This window comes from Astyanax mexicanus, chromosome 18 (genome assembly GCF_023375975.1).
Source record: "Astyanax mexicanus isolate ESR-SI-001 chromosome 18, AstMex3_surface, whole genome shotgun sequence".
NCBI classification, from domain to species: Eukaryota; Metazoa; Chordata; class Actinopteri; order Characiformes; family Acestrorhamphidae; genus Astyanax; species Astyanax mexicanus.
The window spans coordinates 16,765,625-16,784,737 of NC_064425.1; the positions used below are offsets into that span (position 1 = coordinate 16,765,625).

General features: G+C 37.9%; 1 protein-coding gene across 3 annotated transcripts in view; it reads left to right on the forward strand.

Annotated features, from left to right (window-relative positions):
- usp32 (ubiquitin specific peptidase 32) overlaps positions 1 to 19,113 on the forward strand; it is a 69,632-nt gene that overhangs the window by 22,868 nt on the left and 27,651 nt on the right. For 2 of the 3 annotated variants that reach the window (XM_007245951.4, XM_007245952.4), the window contains exons 3-12: positions 284 to 389; positions 2,264 to 2,382; positions 4,223 to 4,382; positions 14,156 to 14,287; positions 14,568 to 14,675; positions 14,955 to 15,070; positions 15,629 to 15,691; positions 15,808 to 15,891; positions 16,006 to 16,067; positions 17,179 to 17,281. In XM_007245951.4, coding sequence (XP_007246013.3) covers positions 284 to 389; positions 2,264 to 2,382; positions 4,223 to 4,382; positions 14,156 to 14,287; positions 14,568 to 14,675; positions 14,955 to 15,070; positions 15,629 to 15,691; positions 15,808 to 15,891; positions 16,006 to 16,067; positions 17,179 to 17,281 — 1,053 coding nt within the window. Of the gene's footprint in view, positions 1 to 283; positions 390 to 2,263; positions 2,383 to 4,222; positions 4,383 to 9,194; positions 9,395 to 14,155; positions 14,288 to 14,567; positions 14,676 to 14,954; positions 15,071 to 15,628; positions 15,692 to 15,807; positions 15,892 to 16,005; positions 16,068 to 17,178; positions 17,282 to 19,113 lie in introns of those variants that run through there. The other variant, XM_007245953.4, reaches the window with a different exon arrangement.

The following is a 19,113-nucleotide window of genomic DNA, read 5'->3' on the forward strand; positions in this document are numbered from 1 at the left end:
AATATATACATATATATGAAGAAGCTTCTGGAAACTTAAATAATTATTTGCGCTGATGTTTTGATAACAAACCTTTTAAAACTGTTTTTATAGCATCAAAAGTGGGTTCAAGGAACTTTTCAACACTCCATTGAAGCATTTTAGTTTAGTGAGATGTCCTTAGAACTGTTGTTGTTGTTGTGTTAATTATGGGAAATTGTATACCAACTGTAATAGGATACGAACAGTAAATGTGTTTGGCTAACACTTGCATTGTTTTTGTGTGTTTTTTTAATCCCTGTAGGTGATCTACAACTCGTTTGGAGGCACACCAAAAGGGCTACATTTCAACAACCTCATCGTTGGCCTGGTTCTGTTAACAAGAGGACGAGATGAGGAAAAAGCCAAATGTAAATCTTCAGAGCCGCTAGATCCCCTTCATTTTGGCACCAGTAACCTGAATGTATCTTCTTCAGTTAAGCCTCCAGCTCTGGTTTAAATGCAGCATGTTGTTATTCTGATAAGAAGGAAGCTTATCTGTAGTTTGCTTATTTTGCATAGCGCTCTCACTGTATTGCAACTGCACTCCATTCCCAGTGGGTGCTCCGCAATGCTCTTTAAAAATAGCAGCCCGGCAGCCAGCCCCAGCCTGGACTCAGCACATTCATGCACCTCCACTGTAAATGCCCGTACTTTTGAAAAGAACTAAGCCTGGAAGAGCTGTTCTGCTTCAGAGAGAAAGACAGATATTCACAGCTGCTGGCAGAGCGTGTAGTCAGGTAGTTTGGAGGCGACTCTAGGATTCCTTTGAGAGCTGGCGGTCTGACGTTTCCTCTTGGATGTGAGGCCCTGCAGCAGTGCCACACTTTGACAACTGTGATTGATGTGGAGGTGCATAGAGCTGAGGGTGTCAAGGCACACTGCCTGCTGGACTCTGATAAGAAGTGTGTGTTTCTCTGAGAGTTGAGAGAGAGAGCATTTTTTGTGCATTTTCGGGACTAACATGTCCTAGCCATGTTGGAGAAGTAGAGAAGACCAGTAAAATGGTCCTGACAGAGCACCTTACATTGTACATAATTGGTAAAAATAGTTCTTTATTGGTGCTGAAAGTTTGTTAATTCTTTAGAAAATTCTGTATTTCTGCATTTATCATCCTATCGTCAGGTTTTCCTCAATAAGAATCTTTTTTTTTTTAATGAGAGAAATGTTTCGATCATTGGATCATTTTTCTTAATAAATAAATGACTAATATGTAATCTAATATATCTAACATATCTGAGTGATAAACCTTTGTTTTTAGTATATTATGTGATCTCTTTCTGCAAAAATCAAAGCAAATGTTTCTGGTAACTGTTAATTTGTTGGCTTGAAATAATTTTATCCCATTCCTCCATACAAACCAGCTTCAGCTCTGTTATGTAGGTGGGTTTCCTACCATAAACTGTCTGCTTCCAGTTATTCTACAAATTTTCTGTTAGGTTAAAATCAGGCTTTGACTTTTCTGATCCAAAATATATGACCCACATACTTTAGTGATTCAGCTCACACGCATATGTCCTGATATTTTTCTTCAGAATTTGTGGGTATAATTTAGAATTTATTGCAGATGACAAGCTGTCCTGACCCAGATGTGGGAAAACTGTCTAATTTGTTCACAAAACACTGGTCCCACAGCCTTCTTGTTCACCTTTTTTTGTGCATTGACACACCTCCACATAAACAACACAAAGATCATACTTTAAATAATAGATCCATGTTCTTTAAATAAAACAACCCTTGCAAATGACCAGATGTTTTAAATCATTGCACTGACTCTAATTTCACCTTTTAATTATCTGCTAATTTTAAAGTTTTTAATACTTTAACAGATATGACATATAAGACCATTTTTATTAATAAATAAATAAAGTCTAATATTGCTGTCTTATTTGATTGATTTGACTTTCCTAATTCTCTTTTAGGACTGGTGAGGCTGAGGTTAAATTTATTCAGAACTACAGATTCTGAATATTCAAGCACACTTATTTGTTAATGCTGTCATAACAATATATTATTGCACAGAATTAGGCAAAAAATAATACATCATGATATCTAAAGACATTTCCACATTATATGTTATGTATAGTGTAAACACAGTATATTTGATTAAAATGTTCTGTGATAATGTAATCAAACAGCTTGTATTGTACTAACAATATACATAAAATGCTCAGAAAAGTACATTAAGGACAGGCATTTTTTAAGTGGTAAGAAAATAAATAACAGCTGTTTCTTCTTTTCACAGACATCTTCAGTCTGTTCGCCAACGACTCGGGCAGCTATGTTGTGCGAGATGAGGTGGAGAACATGCTCCGCTCTGTGGACGGGGAAGTGCCGCCCTCGCTGAAGAAGTGCTTCTTGGAGGTCAGTGTCGGGCGCCTGTCATGCTGGATTACCATCTCTGCCTGACGCACTAACCAGCCTCTCTGATTTACCTCCGACAGGCAGGGCCTTAACTCTCCCCTGCCAGTCAATACCGCCTCCGCAGGCTGCCTGTCAGACTCAGCGGCCGCACAGGCTCCTAGACAGCAATCATGCTTTCTCAATAAACACCAGGCAGGAAATAAGGCAGAGGTTGTGATGAAAAGCAGAAGGTGTTAAGAATGCAGTGTCCAAAATGTCAACATCTCTGTGTTCAGTGTTGCATTCAATCCAGCATAAGCCATAACATGTCTCGAGACAATGACACAAAATCTCAGCATCTCACACTGCATAGAGTTCAGTCTTTAAGAGAAAGTAACTTTTGCATGGAAAGAGTGGCTTTTGCAGGAGCGTTTAGCCTAGTTTGGTGTTAGCTCGGAGATAACTGGATTAGAAAGTGCTTTCTGCATTTTAAATCCAGCCTCTCGCTGGATGTTTAACTATACATATATAAATAGCAGAACTGTAGAGCTGTTCTTAGCCTCTCTGCGCTGACGAGCCTTTGAGATGTGACACCACTTCTCTAAAGCCCAGCTTAGAAGGTGATAGTGCAAATGTTTACCGGCTTTTTTGTTGGGTGCCAAAGAGGTCACTTAATGCTGCTCTGACAGACAGCCACTCCTTCCTATTTACTCCTTCCTCCAGAGCAGTAATGTTATTGATTATCCTCTCTAGCAGCAGGGTTTTGTCATTTATTCGGTCAGTGCAGAATGCAGAAGACCTTCATTTTGTATGTGATTCATCATATATATGATTAGTTAGCTGGACAGAGCTTAGGCCTTGTTATAGACTATATTTTACACTCGTTTTTAAAATGGTGATCAATCTCACTATCTCTAGGTAGAACACTTTGAGGTTTAACCCAGGGAGTTCAAAAAAATCAGCAGAGGCTACCAATAGACATACCTTAGTATTAGGGCTGCAACAAATTTCACTATGTTTTGAGAGAGAAATAATCTGTCAGTCATCAAATTGAATAATTGTTTTTTCAAATGATTAATCACTCAATTACCAGATAACTCCTATGTAGTTCCCAGCTTTTAAAATTAGCTGGTGACTATTTATGAATTTTCTACCTGATCATGAAGGCAATGAAGATGTTTAAATTCATTTTTTGCTAACATAACATAGAAATAAAACTCTGTATTTTCTGTCAGTGCTTAAAACCAATAGCATATTTTTTATGGCTCTCTTGGCCCAGTATTTCCAAACTGTAAAGACTTAAGTCTTACATTCTGTCAGTCTGTATTTTTTCACTGCAGCTCTATGATGAGATTGAGGCAATTATTACTTTAAATTAAAAAACTGCAATTAAGTAGCTTGAGAAACATGCATGATCACCAACATCACCAACTAATCTGCAATTAAATTTAAATAACAAGAGCAAATTATATCTTCCCAGTTACATTTATTTTAACCTAACCTTGGCTACATGGACTTCCTTATTAATTGTGTGACATTCTTAATTGTTGATTTTTAGTTATTTGTGTTAAAATTCTTTGTATTTGTATATTACAAATTTAGAACAAATATATTTGTAAAGATTTTTTCCCCTCAATATTGTGCGTCCCTTTTATGTGCTATACATAGTGTGCTACAAAAATATTTAAATGGAAGTAAACCATTGCCATATTGAAACAAAGTAGGGTTCAAAGCATAAATAAATTACCACAAATCTATGTTTCTTTTTTTCCAATTAAAAGGAATGTATCTGCTGAGCTACATTGCCCTCATTAAGGGTTGCATTGATTGGCATTGTCTTTTGTTTTGTGTTTTCTGGCAGGGTGAGAAGGTGAATTATGAGAGGTTTAAGGGCTGGCTCCTGCAGAACAAAGAAGCCTTCACATTCTCCCGCTGGCTGCTCTCGGGCGGCGTGTGCGTCACCCTGACCGACGACAGCGACACGCCCACGTTCTACCAGACGCTGGCCGGAGTCACACACTGTAAGTGGCACTGCCCAGTACTGCCCAGGCAGAGAGGAGAAACCTCTACACTACACCCCTGCATTACCCAGTGCCTTACCAGCTAATTGCTCTTATTGACATATAGTGCCTATTAGCAGACAGATTTGGGGGAGTCGTGCAAAGCGTGTGCACACGTGTTTTTAGAGCTGTGTTGACAAAGTGGCTCAAATGTTGATGTTTTTCGAGGACTAGCTGTGGGCTTTCCTGGACTTAGCAGGAGTTTATCAATGAGGCTTTTTGTTCCTGAAGCCGATGATGTGTAAGCTGTCTCGTACACCACCCCACCACCCCTCATCCCCTCATCCCTCCCCTTCTCCCCCCTGTTGGTACAAAGCCTGCGTTGCAGCTGTGTGAGGAGCCCAGCGTTCAGCCCTGTAGCCTTCTCACACACATGGCAGGCATCAGCGAAAGCCCTCTCCTCTGCAGGGAGAGAAGCGTCTGAGTGTGATAATGGCAAGTGACAGGCTCCACTTCCCACTCGCTGAACACATGTCCACGCGAGCACACACACACATTCACGCGGCCCTGTTGTGAGGAGGGGGACATCGCTCCACAACTCTGCAGCTGTCACTACCACCCAGCTATTACCCGCAGCCTGACACACTGCAGGAAATGACTGCATTTGTTCCCCATCTTTTCCTCCTTCAGACAGCCTCCTTCCAGCACAGACAAATTGGCTTGGATTTTACAGCATTAGATGATGATGCATTTAGGGGTCAAATGCGTTTTACCCGTTCAGTCGCTCAGTGCTTTTGCTGTCATGAAATAGTAATGGCTGGGGCCTGTAAGATATTCATTGGATATCAGCTGAGCTATCCTTTGACCTCCATCTGCAGACCTGTATAATTTAGCCTACTGATTTTTTTTTGATGCTCAGAGCCAATCTTTTAGCAAGTGCAAATGAAAAAGCTCAATAAATTGGTTCTCCACTAAAACTACAGCTTGCATTTTTAGCATATTAATAAGATGTCTAAGCTCAGACATGTGGATTTGCTTTTTAAAATAGTATAGATTGCTAACGCTGAGAGGAAATCTTTAATTGGTGATTGACTGATACACAGAGCTGGTTAATCAATAATGCCTGGTTGGATTTTCCTAATGCCAGGACATGCATTCCTACACTATTATAACACATTATTCTTAGACTAGTGTTCGCTATTTAGACTTATATTTCTTTATAAATAAAGCTACTTCAAATAAAAACTTGCAATAGTAAATAAAATAACTGATTTTTTTATGGAATGGCTCAAGTGGTTGTAATTCTGGAGGATTCTACAGTGATTTGTGAGTAGGGATACACGATTATGACGGAATTATATCGGTACTGACTGATAATTGCTTTTTTTTTTAGAAACATAGGCATCGGCTGATTTGACCAACATTTCAAAACGATACTTGCTGTTGTTTGTATTATATGCCAGAAAACTGGCATCGGCATATATAAATGTGTTATATCAGATATCGGCATTGGCTCAGAATTCCCACTTTGGCGTATTCCTATTTTTAAGTGGAAAATAGTGGACAAATTAAATAACTTGGGCACGTAAGTGTGTGAGCGACTTCTGACACCTAATCAAAATTAAATGAACTATTATGAACCATTGACTAGTTCATAATAGCATCAGACTATAGCTCTAATGCAGCTTATCTTGTTATACTAATGAAGTGCAATGAAGTAAGTGTGTGTGCTTCTGTGTGTGTGTGCAGCATTTAAACATAACAAGATTGTTTGATACCTGTAAGACACAATACAAAAAAGCAGACTTTAAAAATTTATCCTGCTGATTGGCAATAGAAAGTATTAATATGCAAACTATGCAGGTTTTTATGTGTCTGTTAAATGTTTCTGAATTCCCTAGTAATTTAAATGTATGAAATATATCATTGTTGTGCTACATATCTATTGTGAGCAGAGCAGATCTTCTGCAGTTTGAACAGCAATGAAAGTCTTCTTGACCTAATGTAGTGTTTCAAATCCGATTTGAAAATCCAGTCTGATTTAGCAGACAGTAAGGTGAGGGGGTATTAATTTTTATTTGTCATACCATCGCAAAATAATACTGCAGTTGGGGATGCAAAATATATCTTTTTAGCATCGCCATCACAATGTGTGCAGGTGCAATAGTCAGTGGTAAATTATATCTGGCTGAGATCTGTTTTTTATTGTTGTTTTATTTATTTACTTCAGTATACAGAGGGTCATTATTAATATCATGAGACATATATATTTATTTATTTATTTAGACAAAATATTGCTATTTCATTTTTGTAAATAATATTACAAAGAGTAGGGAATAGGGCAAGCAATGCAATTTGTGTAGATGGACCTGCGATTAGATGGCATGTGTTCCAGTTATTTAAAAAAAAAAAAAAAAAAAAAATCCAAAGTTTAGTTTGTTTCTGAATTACTGACTTAGAGAACACTGAACATTTTTAAATCAATAATTCAATTAATGTTAATCCATCAGTCTGAATGTTACAGATATTTAACTGCTTCGAACCAGCAGAGAGAAGCTGGTTAGCATTAGCTTAGTTAGCTTAGTTAGCTTAGCTTAGTTAGCAGCATGATAACATTCTGCTCACCACAGAATTCTCTTAGAAGTCTCGCTGACTGAAACCTTATTTGTAAACATTAAGATAAGAATGGCTCAGCTCGCATGGTTGCTGTTAAATAGACAGAAGCAGAAATGTCTTTTTTTTATATCGTGTTTGATTTTGTAGCTCACTAACTTAGCTTACTTTAATCTAGCTAGCCAGCTTAGCTACAGATCTTTTGAGTGTCAGAGGACTCAGGGCAGCTGCTGTAGACTGACACAAGTATGACTGAGAGAATGATGTTAAGTGACTGGTGTCTGAGTGCCAGAAAGGCTAAATGCCAGCTAGGCTTAGATTGGCTTTCTAACAGGCTAAACACCACATCACAAACTGTGTTCCAGCTAACTGAGGCTTAAAGCACACATTTAGAAGATAAAGCAATATCTGTAAGCATTATGCTAGCATGCTGAGAACTGGAGATTGTGAGTTCAGTCCCTGATGAAGAGACTATGGTTCTCTGTGGCTGAGGTCCAAGAGAGAAGTATTGGTCTCTCTCTCTCTCTGGGTGAATAGAATTAGCATTTAGTGTTCTGCTCTAAGCGTGTTATGCTGCCCAACTACATTGTATGAGTAAAACTGGCTGGCTCCATGTGATTTGTGACTAATGCTGAACTTTACCTTCAAGAGCTGGTACCATCTTGTAATGGTGAATGCTCCGTAGTGAGTAAAAATTGGGAAATGTGTGGTCACTCTTTTGGCTTGTTATACACGTTAAGTAATTGCACCAGGGAATCTACAAATCCTTAAACAGGCTTAAATATGGTTATCTTAAAAATTGCCTGAATTTGTTTTAATAAAATCCATTTCCCAAAGGACAAAATACTGTCAGTAAATACAAGTTTGGTTTTATATTCAACAATTGCATTGAGCATTTTCTAAATTTGGTATGCATGTTAACTTACCAGTTTTAATTAAACAAAATGAACATCATTATTTATGGTTCTGAGAGATGATATTTTTGTGTACATTCGTTGCTTGCTTATGGCTATTGTAGATGTAACTGTAGGCATGGAAAATTGTAAGCAAGTTAGATAGTCCTAATTTTGCATTGGTCCCTATTTTTAGTTAAAAAATTTCTATTGTTATTGAGTGGTATTAAAAAGTATAACATATAATTCCACACATACTTGCTCATGCCCCGTGTACACAATATCTGTACCCAGTCCAAAAATTTAGAATGAAGTATCAGATCTATTTGATCTTTGACTCTATCTCTATTTCCCCTATCTCTTATAGTTTATAATTTAAGTCACAAACCCTAATCCAGATTTTAACTATAGCATGGTTCATACAGTCATGAAAAACCAGGAAAAGTCATGGAATTTGAAAATAGCAATTTCCAGGCCTGGATAAGTTTTGGAACAATAAAAATACCCAGACAATTTTGGAAAGGTAATGGAAATTTGGTCTACAATCCTTTGCGTTTCCGTTTGTCGATGGAGAAAATCTATTTTGAGCGAACAGCAAATACATCAGTTCAGAGTTAATTCAGTAATTTAACCCTACACAATGAAGCTCTCAGGACCTGGCACACATTTTATTATTAAAGAGTGTGTGTCAACATTATCAGATTCATTTTAGGCCTACTATAATCAATTTTGATTAGTTTTAGTTTAGGATTTTTGGTTTTACTGTCCTTGAAGGCATGGAAAAGTAATGAATAAGTCATAAAAATATAGTGGAAATTTATAGGTTAAAAAGGGTATAAACCCTGTATAGAGCCCTGTTTTGGCTTTGCTCCACCAAAATTAATGGTGGGCACTGCAGGGGTGGCGCTGTCTCCACACCTCCATGTCTCATCCTCAGGCCTTCTCCATTGTCTCGTCTTTTTTTCCTAAGGTGCTACCTGTAAGATGTAACACAAAAGCAATTGGCTTATGCAAATGAGCGAGTAAATTTAGAATGGGTTTGTTTTGTCAATCAAGGACAGAGCTAGAAAGATTCTGCGCTGTGTGTTCCTGTCCAAAACCAATCAGAGAGGGAACCTCAGAGAGACAGTAATCTGCTGCCTGCTCCAGATTATCCTCTTAACGAAGCAAGGCGGCCCGTGTTGTGTGTGTGTGCGAAGCTGGTGTGAAGTGGTTGTGATCTGTACGTGTGCGTCTCCACGCAGCTTCCAGAACTCGCCTTCTCGCTCTCAGAAGTCCCAGGTCCTGCTGGGCAGGGCAGTGGTTGACTGACTGACTGACTGACTGGCGTGATGTTGAAATTCAGAGAGAAGCTCAGGTTCAGGTGTATCATGCCGATGCCGATTGCGGGTTTGTGTTTTTTCTTGACGTGACACCGGCCCATGCGGAGTTTACTATGGTCCACAGCACCTCCAGCAGAGCCGTGATATGTGCGCTGGAATATGGTATGGTTCTTCTGTTGCCACTCTGACAGAGTTGCACCTCTAGGTGGGTACGGCCTCCGCATTTCTAAGTAGAATGCCTCACAGGACTGCTTGCTTTTGGTGTTCTGTGTTGTTTTTGTCGAACACAACAGTCTTACTCCCACATCTTCTTCGGCATTCAAATGCTTTCTTTTCTTTGGGTGGTAATGACCAGCTAATTATTACAGACTAATGCCTTTTTTTTTGTTATTATTATTTTTCCTCAGAGATAGCTGTGCTGTTGTCACCTTTAATTAATGGCTCTGCTTTTAAACGCTGAGGTGAACTGCTTAAGTTTTCCCTCTTATAACCACAATTTAGACACACATATTGTGTCACCACAGAATAGGCAAATACAAGCAAGTAAACAAATAATAAAACAAAATGTTACTTTGCTCTTTGTTCCATTGCAGAGTGTAGGAACCCAAGATTTTTATGTCAAATCAATTTAACACAATTTTACACATTAACTTACACTATGAACATACAATATTGCACGGTTGAATGTACAAGGTATAATATACAGCTCTAGAAAAAGTAAGCGACCACTTCTTATTAATTAAGAGTTTCTAAATTAGTTTCTCTGATTTTGTTATTTATAGGTATATGTTTGACTAAAATGAACATTGCTGTCAAATTCCAAATACAACTAATGACATTTAGAAAATGAGGAATGTCTGAAATAAAAAGATGCAGAGCTTTCAGACCTCATATAATACAAAGAAAACAAGTTCATATTCATAAAGTTTTAAGAGTTCAGAAATTAATATTTGGTGGAATATCCCTGGTTTTTAATATCAGTTTTCATGTACCTTGGCATGTTCTCCTCCACCAGTCTTACACACTGCTTTTGCATAACTTTATGCAAAAACTCAAGCAGTTCAGCTTGGTTTGATGGCTTGTGATCATCCATCTTCCCACTGATTATATTCCAGAGGTTTTGAATTTGGCAAAATCAAAAGAATCTCATTTTTAAGTGGTCTCTTAATTTTTTCAGAGCTGTATAACTATAGATTAAGATGTTTCAGTGCTATTTACATGCCCGTGTAGGACAGGACTAAATCTAAAAGTATGTAATGTGAAAGTAGGGGGAGAGTCCAGTGGGTCTATTGTGGCTATGAGTAAAGTGCATGGTGCACAGTGTGTTGTACTGGATGAAGTGGAGAGATAGTCGTGTAATTGCGGTGTAACTGTGATTAAAGTGCAGGGTGCAGAGTGAGTTCTTATGGGATGGTATCTTTAATTAGGAGCTTGCAACACGGCAGCAATAATGTGTCTATTCAACGTCCTTTTATTTGTTAATAAAATCCATTACTGCTTTCAGACCTGCAACACAATCCAATAAAAGTTGGAACAGGGGCGATTAAGTGCTAGGTTAAAAAAAAAAAGTAAATAATTATTGGATTTCTAACAGGTGATTATAATTATGTTTTGGTTCAAAAGCAGGATCTGCCATTCGACAACAGCTAATAGTAGTGCCACATGGGCTAGAAATTACATGACACATGTCAAGCACTACAGTACACAGTTACTTTCATAAAGGCTGCTTAAAACTTTTCTGTGCAAAAGAGAAACCTTAAGTTAACTATGTCCGTTAGTGGCGGTGACTTTTCTGGGCATGGACACATCTGGGATGGACCGTCACACAGTTGAAATGCATATTGTTGTCATTTGAATCTGTGATGCAGAACATTTAAGAAAGAAACAGATGCTGTTTTTTTCCAAAACGATGTCAAAAAAGGACCATCCACTCTGTTAAAGTCCAAAAGCCATGTTTTACCAAATTGTATCGTAAATGCTTTTTTTAGTCCCAACATTTTTGGACTATGGTGCAGGCCTGAAAACCAGGAATGCATTTATATTAACAAATAAAACTGTCTGCAATTAAATAAGTCAAAGTAACACTAATTTTAGTTTTTATTTATGTTTTTTTTTTTTTTTTTTTTTTTTGCATTTTCCATGTTGCCCCAACCTTTTCAGATTTGGGGTTGTGCTTGAGCACAGGCAGGGGAAAACAAGGAGAGGTCGGGCAATATAGTAGAACGGGAAGAATCGACAATTTATGAGTAAAAGATGGAACTGTTGTTGATGGAACTCCAATTTTTGGTATGACACAGAAGACTGGTTGGCCATGATTGGAACTAGTTGACATTGTTGTTGCATTAAATGAAATGAACCACTCATGGCCAAATGGGTGGGCTGCAGAATGGAGGATGAAAGATGGTCCTGTGCCTAATCCATACTATGTGTAATTGCTTTTATAGATTAACAGTCACTCTTCAATGCAGTGGCCATGCATTATGCTCAACCAGGTGCTGGTTCTCCCCAGATACGCTTTAGTGCTGAATAATCATTGTGTGTTCCAATCACTCAATAACAATGATTATAGCTAACTACAATTACTAATTTACTAGACATTTACATTTAATCATAAAACAGTGTGTTATAAAGTGTGTTACAGTTACTATTCACCAAATGAGGCTGAAAATGGATTGAATATGCATGCTGATTATATGGAGTTCAATAGGCTTCTTGAAGATACAGTATTTCATGCAAATAGACAATAGCCTGCTGTATCATGCTCATCCTGTGTACTTCTAAATTATTAATCTGCTTCATTTTCTCCAGTGTCTTATCTTAAAAAAATACTTTGTTGGTCTTAGGCCTGTCGCTTAGGTCTGTAGGGGTATAAGAAAATCTCAATATAGTATTGCAATATTTTGACAATTTAAAAAAGATTGGTGTCAGAAGTGGTTCATTTACTGTTGTGTTTAAACACTGACTACTATTTATCAGTGTTGTAATCTGCGATGTATCTCACCGTTCTAACTGCATAAAACCTTTTTAAAAGAAACATTTATTTCTTTTTAACCAGGTCATGTGTTTAAAATTTGATTCAAACAATCGAAATATCCTGAATCATATCCCCTGGATTATGATACTTATCTTAATGCATTAATACATTTGCTTTAAAGAGTTTACCATTGTTAAGAATGTATAGACATTGGAATTGGAATATATAATTAGTAGGATATATATATTAAATATCCTATGCTAATATCCAGTTCTTGCACCCGTTTGCAGAGCTACCCAGTCCTACTTTTTTCTGCTGTGTTGTCTGGCTGGCTATTTGTCTCCAGGCCTCAGGCAGAAGTGCTGTTTTCAGTTTTCAGCTTTATGCTCATAATGAATGATGTATGTTTCTAAAATAGTAATTAGTTTAAGAGGTTTTATGGAAGCATGATGTTTGGCAGGGGCGTGACATTTGTTTGGTTGTGTTTTGACACCTGCGCCGTGTGTATGACTCTCGCTGCTTTGGGAGGGGCCAGAGGCATGGATAGCCCAATCCTATTAGCTTAAGCTAGAGATTATGCTGATGAAAGGGGAGTCATCCTAAAACCTCTTAACCCACCCTAGTGCTCTGTATAGTCCTGTGCCTGTCATTCTCAGTGAGTCAGGCTTTCGCCTGGCAGTGAAAGCTGGGCTCTTATGTAATGTCCCTTTTAGCTCTGTAAGAAACAAGCTCTCATTAGGTTAATATTGTATGTGAGGACTCACATACAATCACTTCTTCTGGAATTACCTGTTTACTATATGTACTGATATCGATTGGCAAAAAAAAGTTGAAATGGTGTGAAAAATACATATTTAAAAAGCACTGTTCCTTAAAAACATGGGATGAAGCAATTTACTAAATATACTAATGAGGTAAAAAAAATATTTTAACAGATGATTGTAATCATGATTTGTTACAAAAGCAGTATTCAAGAAAGATTGATCTTTGCAGGAGGAAAGACCTACAGTTTGTCAAGCAATAGGGAGTCATTTCATTGCATAAAGGGCAAGGGCCTTAGCTAAACACTGATTCCCCAGAAGACAGAACCACATGGGCAATGGATTACTTATAACATGGGGTTGCATTCACAAATGTCTCTTAAAATTTTACTGAAAATAGGGCTTGGAAGCCTCTGGGATATAATAGAATTTGATCACAACACATTGGAAACGTGTATTGTTATTAGACAAATCAGGATTCCAGACCTTTTTTGAAGAAATAAATGTTGTTTGCTCTGAAGTTAAAACTGAAAGGCAAGCTTTCATTTAAATTCCTCTCCTGTCTCTTTAAATTTACTTTCCGCTTATTCTCATTTTTCTTAACGGTTCTGCAATTGGGTTCAACAACCCTCTGGGCTGGAGAGCCATTAGTCCATCCCATTACACTTCATTTTCCAAAACAGATTTTTTTTTAATTGCCGACCCCTGTCCTAGAGCAACATACAGTACTTTCAGGGAACATCCATGCATCTTTCAACAAGAGACCAACTGCTGCGCACATTACAAGTGGCTATTATTATTATTTTTTTCAATGTAATTTACCTTTTTTTTTTTTTACCGTAAAATCCTAAATCCGAAAACTACTGAAACACTTTATTCATGGGTATCCTCAGCACGCAAATTTATTTTAAGTGTGAAGAAATGGCGACAGAGAGCTGAGTAAATACTTTACTCTCAACTTTTTTTTTATGTTTTGTAGGCCAGAAATGCAGAAATAAATGTATATTATCAAATGTAATGAAGTTGTCCAGACTAAACATAAACTGTCTTGGGTTCATACTGTCTACAATAAAATTACAGTCCATGTAAATGCAAGAAATAGATTTTCTCTCTCTCAATACTGTCCAAACTGTTCTGATTTTGTATCATACATTCTACAGAGGTCTGACAAGTTTGATAAAATCCTTGAAATCCACAAAATGTGTGAATCCTCTTGTCTTTTCTGTTGCAGTAGAAGAATCTGACATAATTGACTTGGAAAAGCGCTACTGGCTTCTAAAAGCCCAGTCCAGGACCGGCCGCTTCGACTTGGAAACCTTTGTCCCTCTGGTCTCGCCCCCTATTCATGCATCGCTAAGTGAAGGTAATGCAATATTTATGAGTCTGGGTTTTAAGGGGACCCCACCGGGCTGTTAGCCCGACACACATGCACTCGTGTGCACATTAGTCTTCTAATGCACACCCAGACACACCTGCTACTCCTACTCAATAAAGCTCTTGCAATATTGAGAAATTTCATGGCTCAGTGATGGGGTTATGATGTTAGTATATGGTATTTGCTTTTGAAATATATTAGGTCGTCTGTATGCATAACGCATCCTGAAGAGCTGATCAGAACACTGACATTTTCTCCCATTTCACAGGCTTGTTTCATGCCTTTGATGAGAATCGGGACAATCATATTGACTTTAAGGAGATATCTTGTGGGCTTTCAGCTTGCTGTCGAGGGCCTGTGGCTGAAAGACAGAAGTGTAAGCTCTCTTTTCTTCTCTGGGCACTTCTTTCATGTCTGTTCCATCTGGTTGAGTGTGTTGGAAGGTCTAATTTCTACCTTTTTCCAGCCTTTTACACGAAATAATCCATTTTGTTGCATTGCTGCAGTAACAGTAATTAGTTGAATGGATGAATGCATCCTTTCATTTTAGTTAGCTTTGATGTTTTAATTGAGAGTCAATTCAGCAAAGTTCGAGATGTTTATCATTTTGGTATCCTATTTCCTCGCTAAAGCATGCTTTCCTTGTCCTTCACAGTTTGTTTCAAAGTGTTCGATGTAGATCGGGATGGTGTTCTGTCTCGAGACGAGGTGCACGAGATGGTGGTGGCCTTGCTGGAAGTATGGAAGGATAACCGCACCGACACCCTGCCGGTAAGCTCTGAACACCAAACCGGCTTTAGGCAAACAGAAACAGCAGAAAGCAAATGATTGGGTTAGTGCTATGGTCAGCCTGTTATTGCTAAAACAAATCTGCTTTGGCAAGGCTGGCTGTTGGCCACGGGAGACTTGGCATCTCCTCTGTGCCATTTTCTGTTTTCAAGATGAAGAATGGGTTTGAGAAACACAGAAAGCCATCTGCAGTTCCTTGTGTTTCTTTTTTTCCCTAATTGCCTGCAGTAAATTGAAGATGCTAGTGTTTGACTTTAATCCACAAATAAAATGTATACTGTCACAGACTTTAATAATTAATTTAGCCTAATAACTGTAGAAAAGCGTGGACAGAACAAGGGACTAGCTCTGCCTCTATATGTAAATTTGAAATGGCATATATTTTTTGCTTTATTTATATAGAACATAAAGTAATGGAAAATGGCATCCTACTTTTGGTTTTAGCCTCACTTACCTCATAGTATAACTCAAAGCTACCTTTGATCTTGTTCTAATTATCATTTACTAAATCACTGGTTGCTATTTCCCGTTCTTTTTCAGGAACTGCATTCCAAAGTTTCTGACATCGTAGAAGATATCCTGAAGATGCATGACACTACAAAAGTAACTGGCATACTTTTTCCACTTCATTGATTTTATTTAATGTTTTTCAAGCTCATCACAAAGTTTGGAATGTGAGCACCTTTTCTTTTAATGACACCCTCCTGTGTATGTTACAGCAGGGGCACTTAACGCTGGAGGACTACCAGATATGGAGTGTGAAAAGCGCCCTCGCCAACGAGTTCCTCAACCTGCTTTTTCAGGTACTGTCAATGTTCCTGTAGTAGTTTCAACTTTTTCAGTTTCACTTGTATGTTCCTTTTTTTCTGCATGCTGGTTTCAGACATGTTGTGACTTTGATATATCTCCACCATCAGGTGTGCCACATTGTTCTAGGCTTGCGACCTGCTACTCCTGAGGAGGAGGGCCAGATCATCAGGTGAGTGCAAGCCAGCACTTTTACAGCTACCTTGTTTTTGTCCAGACCTTTAGACTTTTTAATTTGGTCTGAACTTAATGAGGTATTCAAGAGACAATACTTTTTTAGATGCAGGTTCAGACTTTTGAACCAATACAGAAAGTGGAGGCAGTGATGTCACCCATTAAACAACAGAAGATGAAAAGAACTGGTGTTTTGCCAAAATTTTGCTCGCTTTCTCTTGAATGCAAGTCACACATCCGTATGGATACAACAGATTTCGCTGGTGATTCCTGTATCTACTGTAACTGTAGATTAATCCTTATTTTTTATAACTATGAATAAAAATAGTCCAAGTGGAATTTGTTACATTCATTCTTCTGCAAGACACGCAAGCACTCAAAAGGAATCCGATTCTGACGGGGAGGCGAAATTCTGCACAACACTTGAAAAGTCAAACAAATGATCACTAAACTGCAGTATAAAACCAAAGAAACAGACTAAAATTAGTGTATACAGTACACTAACATGCGAACCATGTTACGCATGAATGTTCCAGACATTCAGGTGTGAAAATGGTCTTAATTTAGGCCAGCCAAGCCTTCTGTTAACCTCATCTAATTTCTGACCCCTGTGCTGGCCACGATATTACAAGTTGAAATTGGTTTTTGAATTGCATTGCCCATCCCATCCTCTCTTGATGATAATTATATCAATAAAAGGTAATGATTCTGGTTATTATACATCCATCTCTAAACACTTTCTAAGACACAGTGTTTAGTTTAGATTGGTTCTGATGATGTAGAGGTCACAATATCATAGTGGGGTGCACAATAATGAAAACATTGAAAGTGGTTAATAGAAACAGTCATAGTTAATAGCTTTTTTGTGTTTAATTTTTAATGTTTCCTTTACTGCAATGCAGTGTCTTTTAATTTGTAATGGCAATAATAGCTTTTGTTTGTTTGCTTTTGCACTTCATTATGTCAAATATGTGCACAATTTGTAATGAACAAAAGAAAACTAATGTTATCATAACACAGAGTTTTGATTAGTGCTAAATGTAGTTTGGCTAAATGTGTCTTGAGCCTTGATTGTGTGTGTGTGTGTGTGTGTGTGTGTGGATGTGTAGGGGATGGCTGGAGAGAGAGAGCAGGCATGGGCTGCAGCCTGCTCAGAACTGGTTCCTCATCTCCATGCAGTGGTGGCAGCTGTGGAAAGACTATGTTAAATATGTGAGTAACACCGTTAAACTGAGAAGCACAGTCACACTAGAGAAGTGCAATAAAGCTGTTATAGCAGGCTGTTTTCAATGTTGTTTAGGTTGAAATGAATCAATCAAGATGTGATTAAAGTGTAGATTGTCAGCGTTAATTTAACAGTTTAACAGAAACACCACATGAACACATTTTTGTTGTTTTACTTCATAGTCCCTCCATCTTTACAGACGCAAAGTAATTAAACAACTGACTGATAAGTTTCATTAGTTTCATGTCTAGGTATTGCCTTGTTCCCTTATTATTATTATATGACATATTAAAGAGATAACAAACAAAGTCTCTACCTAACTATTATCTTTTTATCAAATAATTTATCATTTTGTAATAGTAATTTTTGCAGTGTGAAGCACTCCCACTATGATCAGGAGATCGCTGGTTCGAATCCTGTTCATGTAGCTAGCCATCGGCTGCCGGAGCCCTGAGAGAGCACAATTGGCCTTGCTCTCTTCGGGTGGGTAAATGGCACCCTCTCCCCACATCACTCCAAGGGGTCTGTGAACTGATGTATCGGAACCGAGTTGCTGCGCTTTCCTCCGAGTACACTGTGATGCTCCTCGGCAATGCTGCATCAGCACCAGCTTGAAAAGAGGCGGTGACTGACTTCATGTGTAATGGAGGAGGCATGTGTTAGTCTTCACTCTCCTGGTGTTGGGGCATCACTAGTGATAGGGGGAGTCCTAATAAGTGGTTTGGGTAATCAGCTGTGTAAATTGGAGAGAAAATGGGCTAAAAATTAGACATAAAATTATAAAAAATAATAATTGTTATTATTAAATATTGTTTTTTAATTGTCAATTATTTTTTTGATTATTCTAAAGTGTTTTAGTGTGTTGACAATTAAAATAATTTAACCATAATAAATATGAGAATATCTCTTTAATAACACTTTAGAATTACCACTACCGTGCACTACCATTACTGAAGAGGTTGTTTGTTTGAAACTGAAGGGATTACTTTTAACTGGCATAATGAAGGCATTGCATTTATGCTGCAGTATTGCTGACACACTGACAAAACTGGGATGCTCTGGGATGTTTGTGCTTCAGATCCTTGTGTACAGCAGTTGTAGCTGTAGATTGCTCTCTAGAGAAATCCATGCTGCATCTCAAGCCACACACCTCTATACTTACTACTACATTACTGAACAGGGTTTTAATGCTAGAACGCTGTTTTTAACACACTATTTAGTGTGGTAGAGTGCTGTTTGGGACACAGCCCTCCATTTTCAGTTAACGCAGCCATCGACACAGGTTAAGCAAATCAATGTATTTTTGTTGCTGCATAAAAGACTGCTAGAAAACATCTTGGAAAGCCAAACCAATTTAAGAACAAGATTAAAGGAAGAGTAAAGAAATGTTTTCAGAGCTGAGCATTATTTGTTAAATATGGTGGGACATGAACATATACTTCTACCAATTGAACTAGGTGTACTTTACGTTCTGCTCAGATTCTGCAGAGTCCTGCCAAACTTTTAGAATGGCATTGTACACTACGGCTGGATAATGACCCACAACAAACTGCAAAAGCTATCAGAGAGGTTATTCTTAAGCCAGCAAAATTGCAGAGACAGTTATCTGATCTCAGCCTTAGTTGTGCAGCTTTTTATTTACTAAAGACAAAACTGAAGACAGAACAAACAACAGTCTGGACAACATAGCATTACAAGGCAGCATGATCAGAATTTGATAATGTCAGTGGGTTCCAGATTTCTGCAAATCACCAACTAGAGAATTCACATCACTGTATTAAAAATATAAAAAATTGAAAATAAATGTTTCAGTGACATC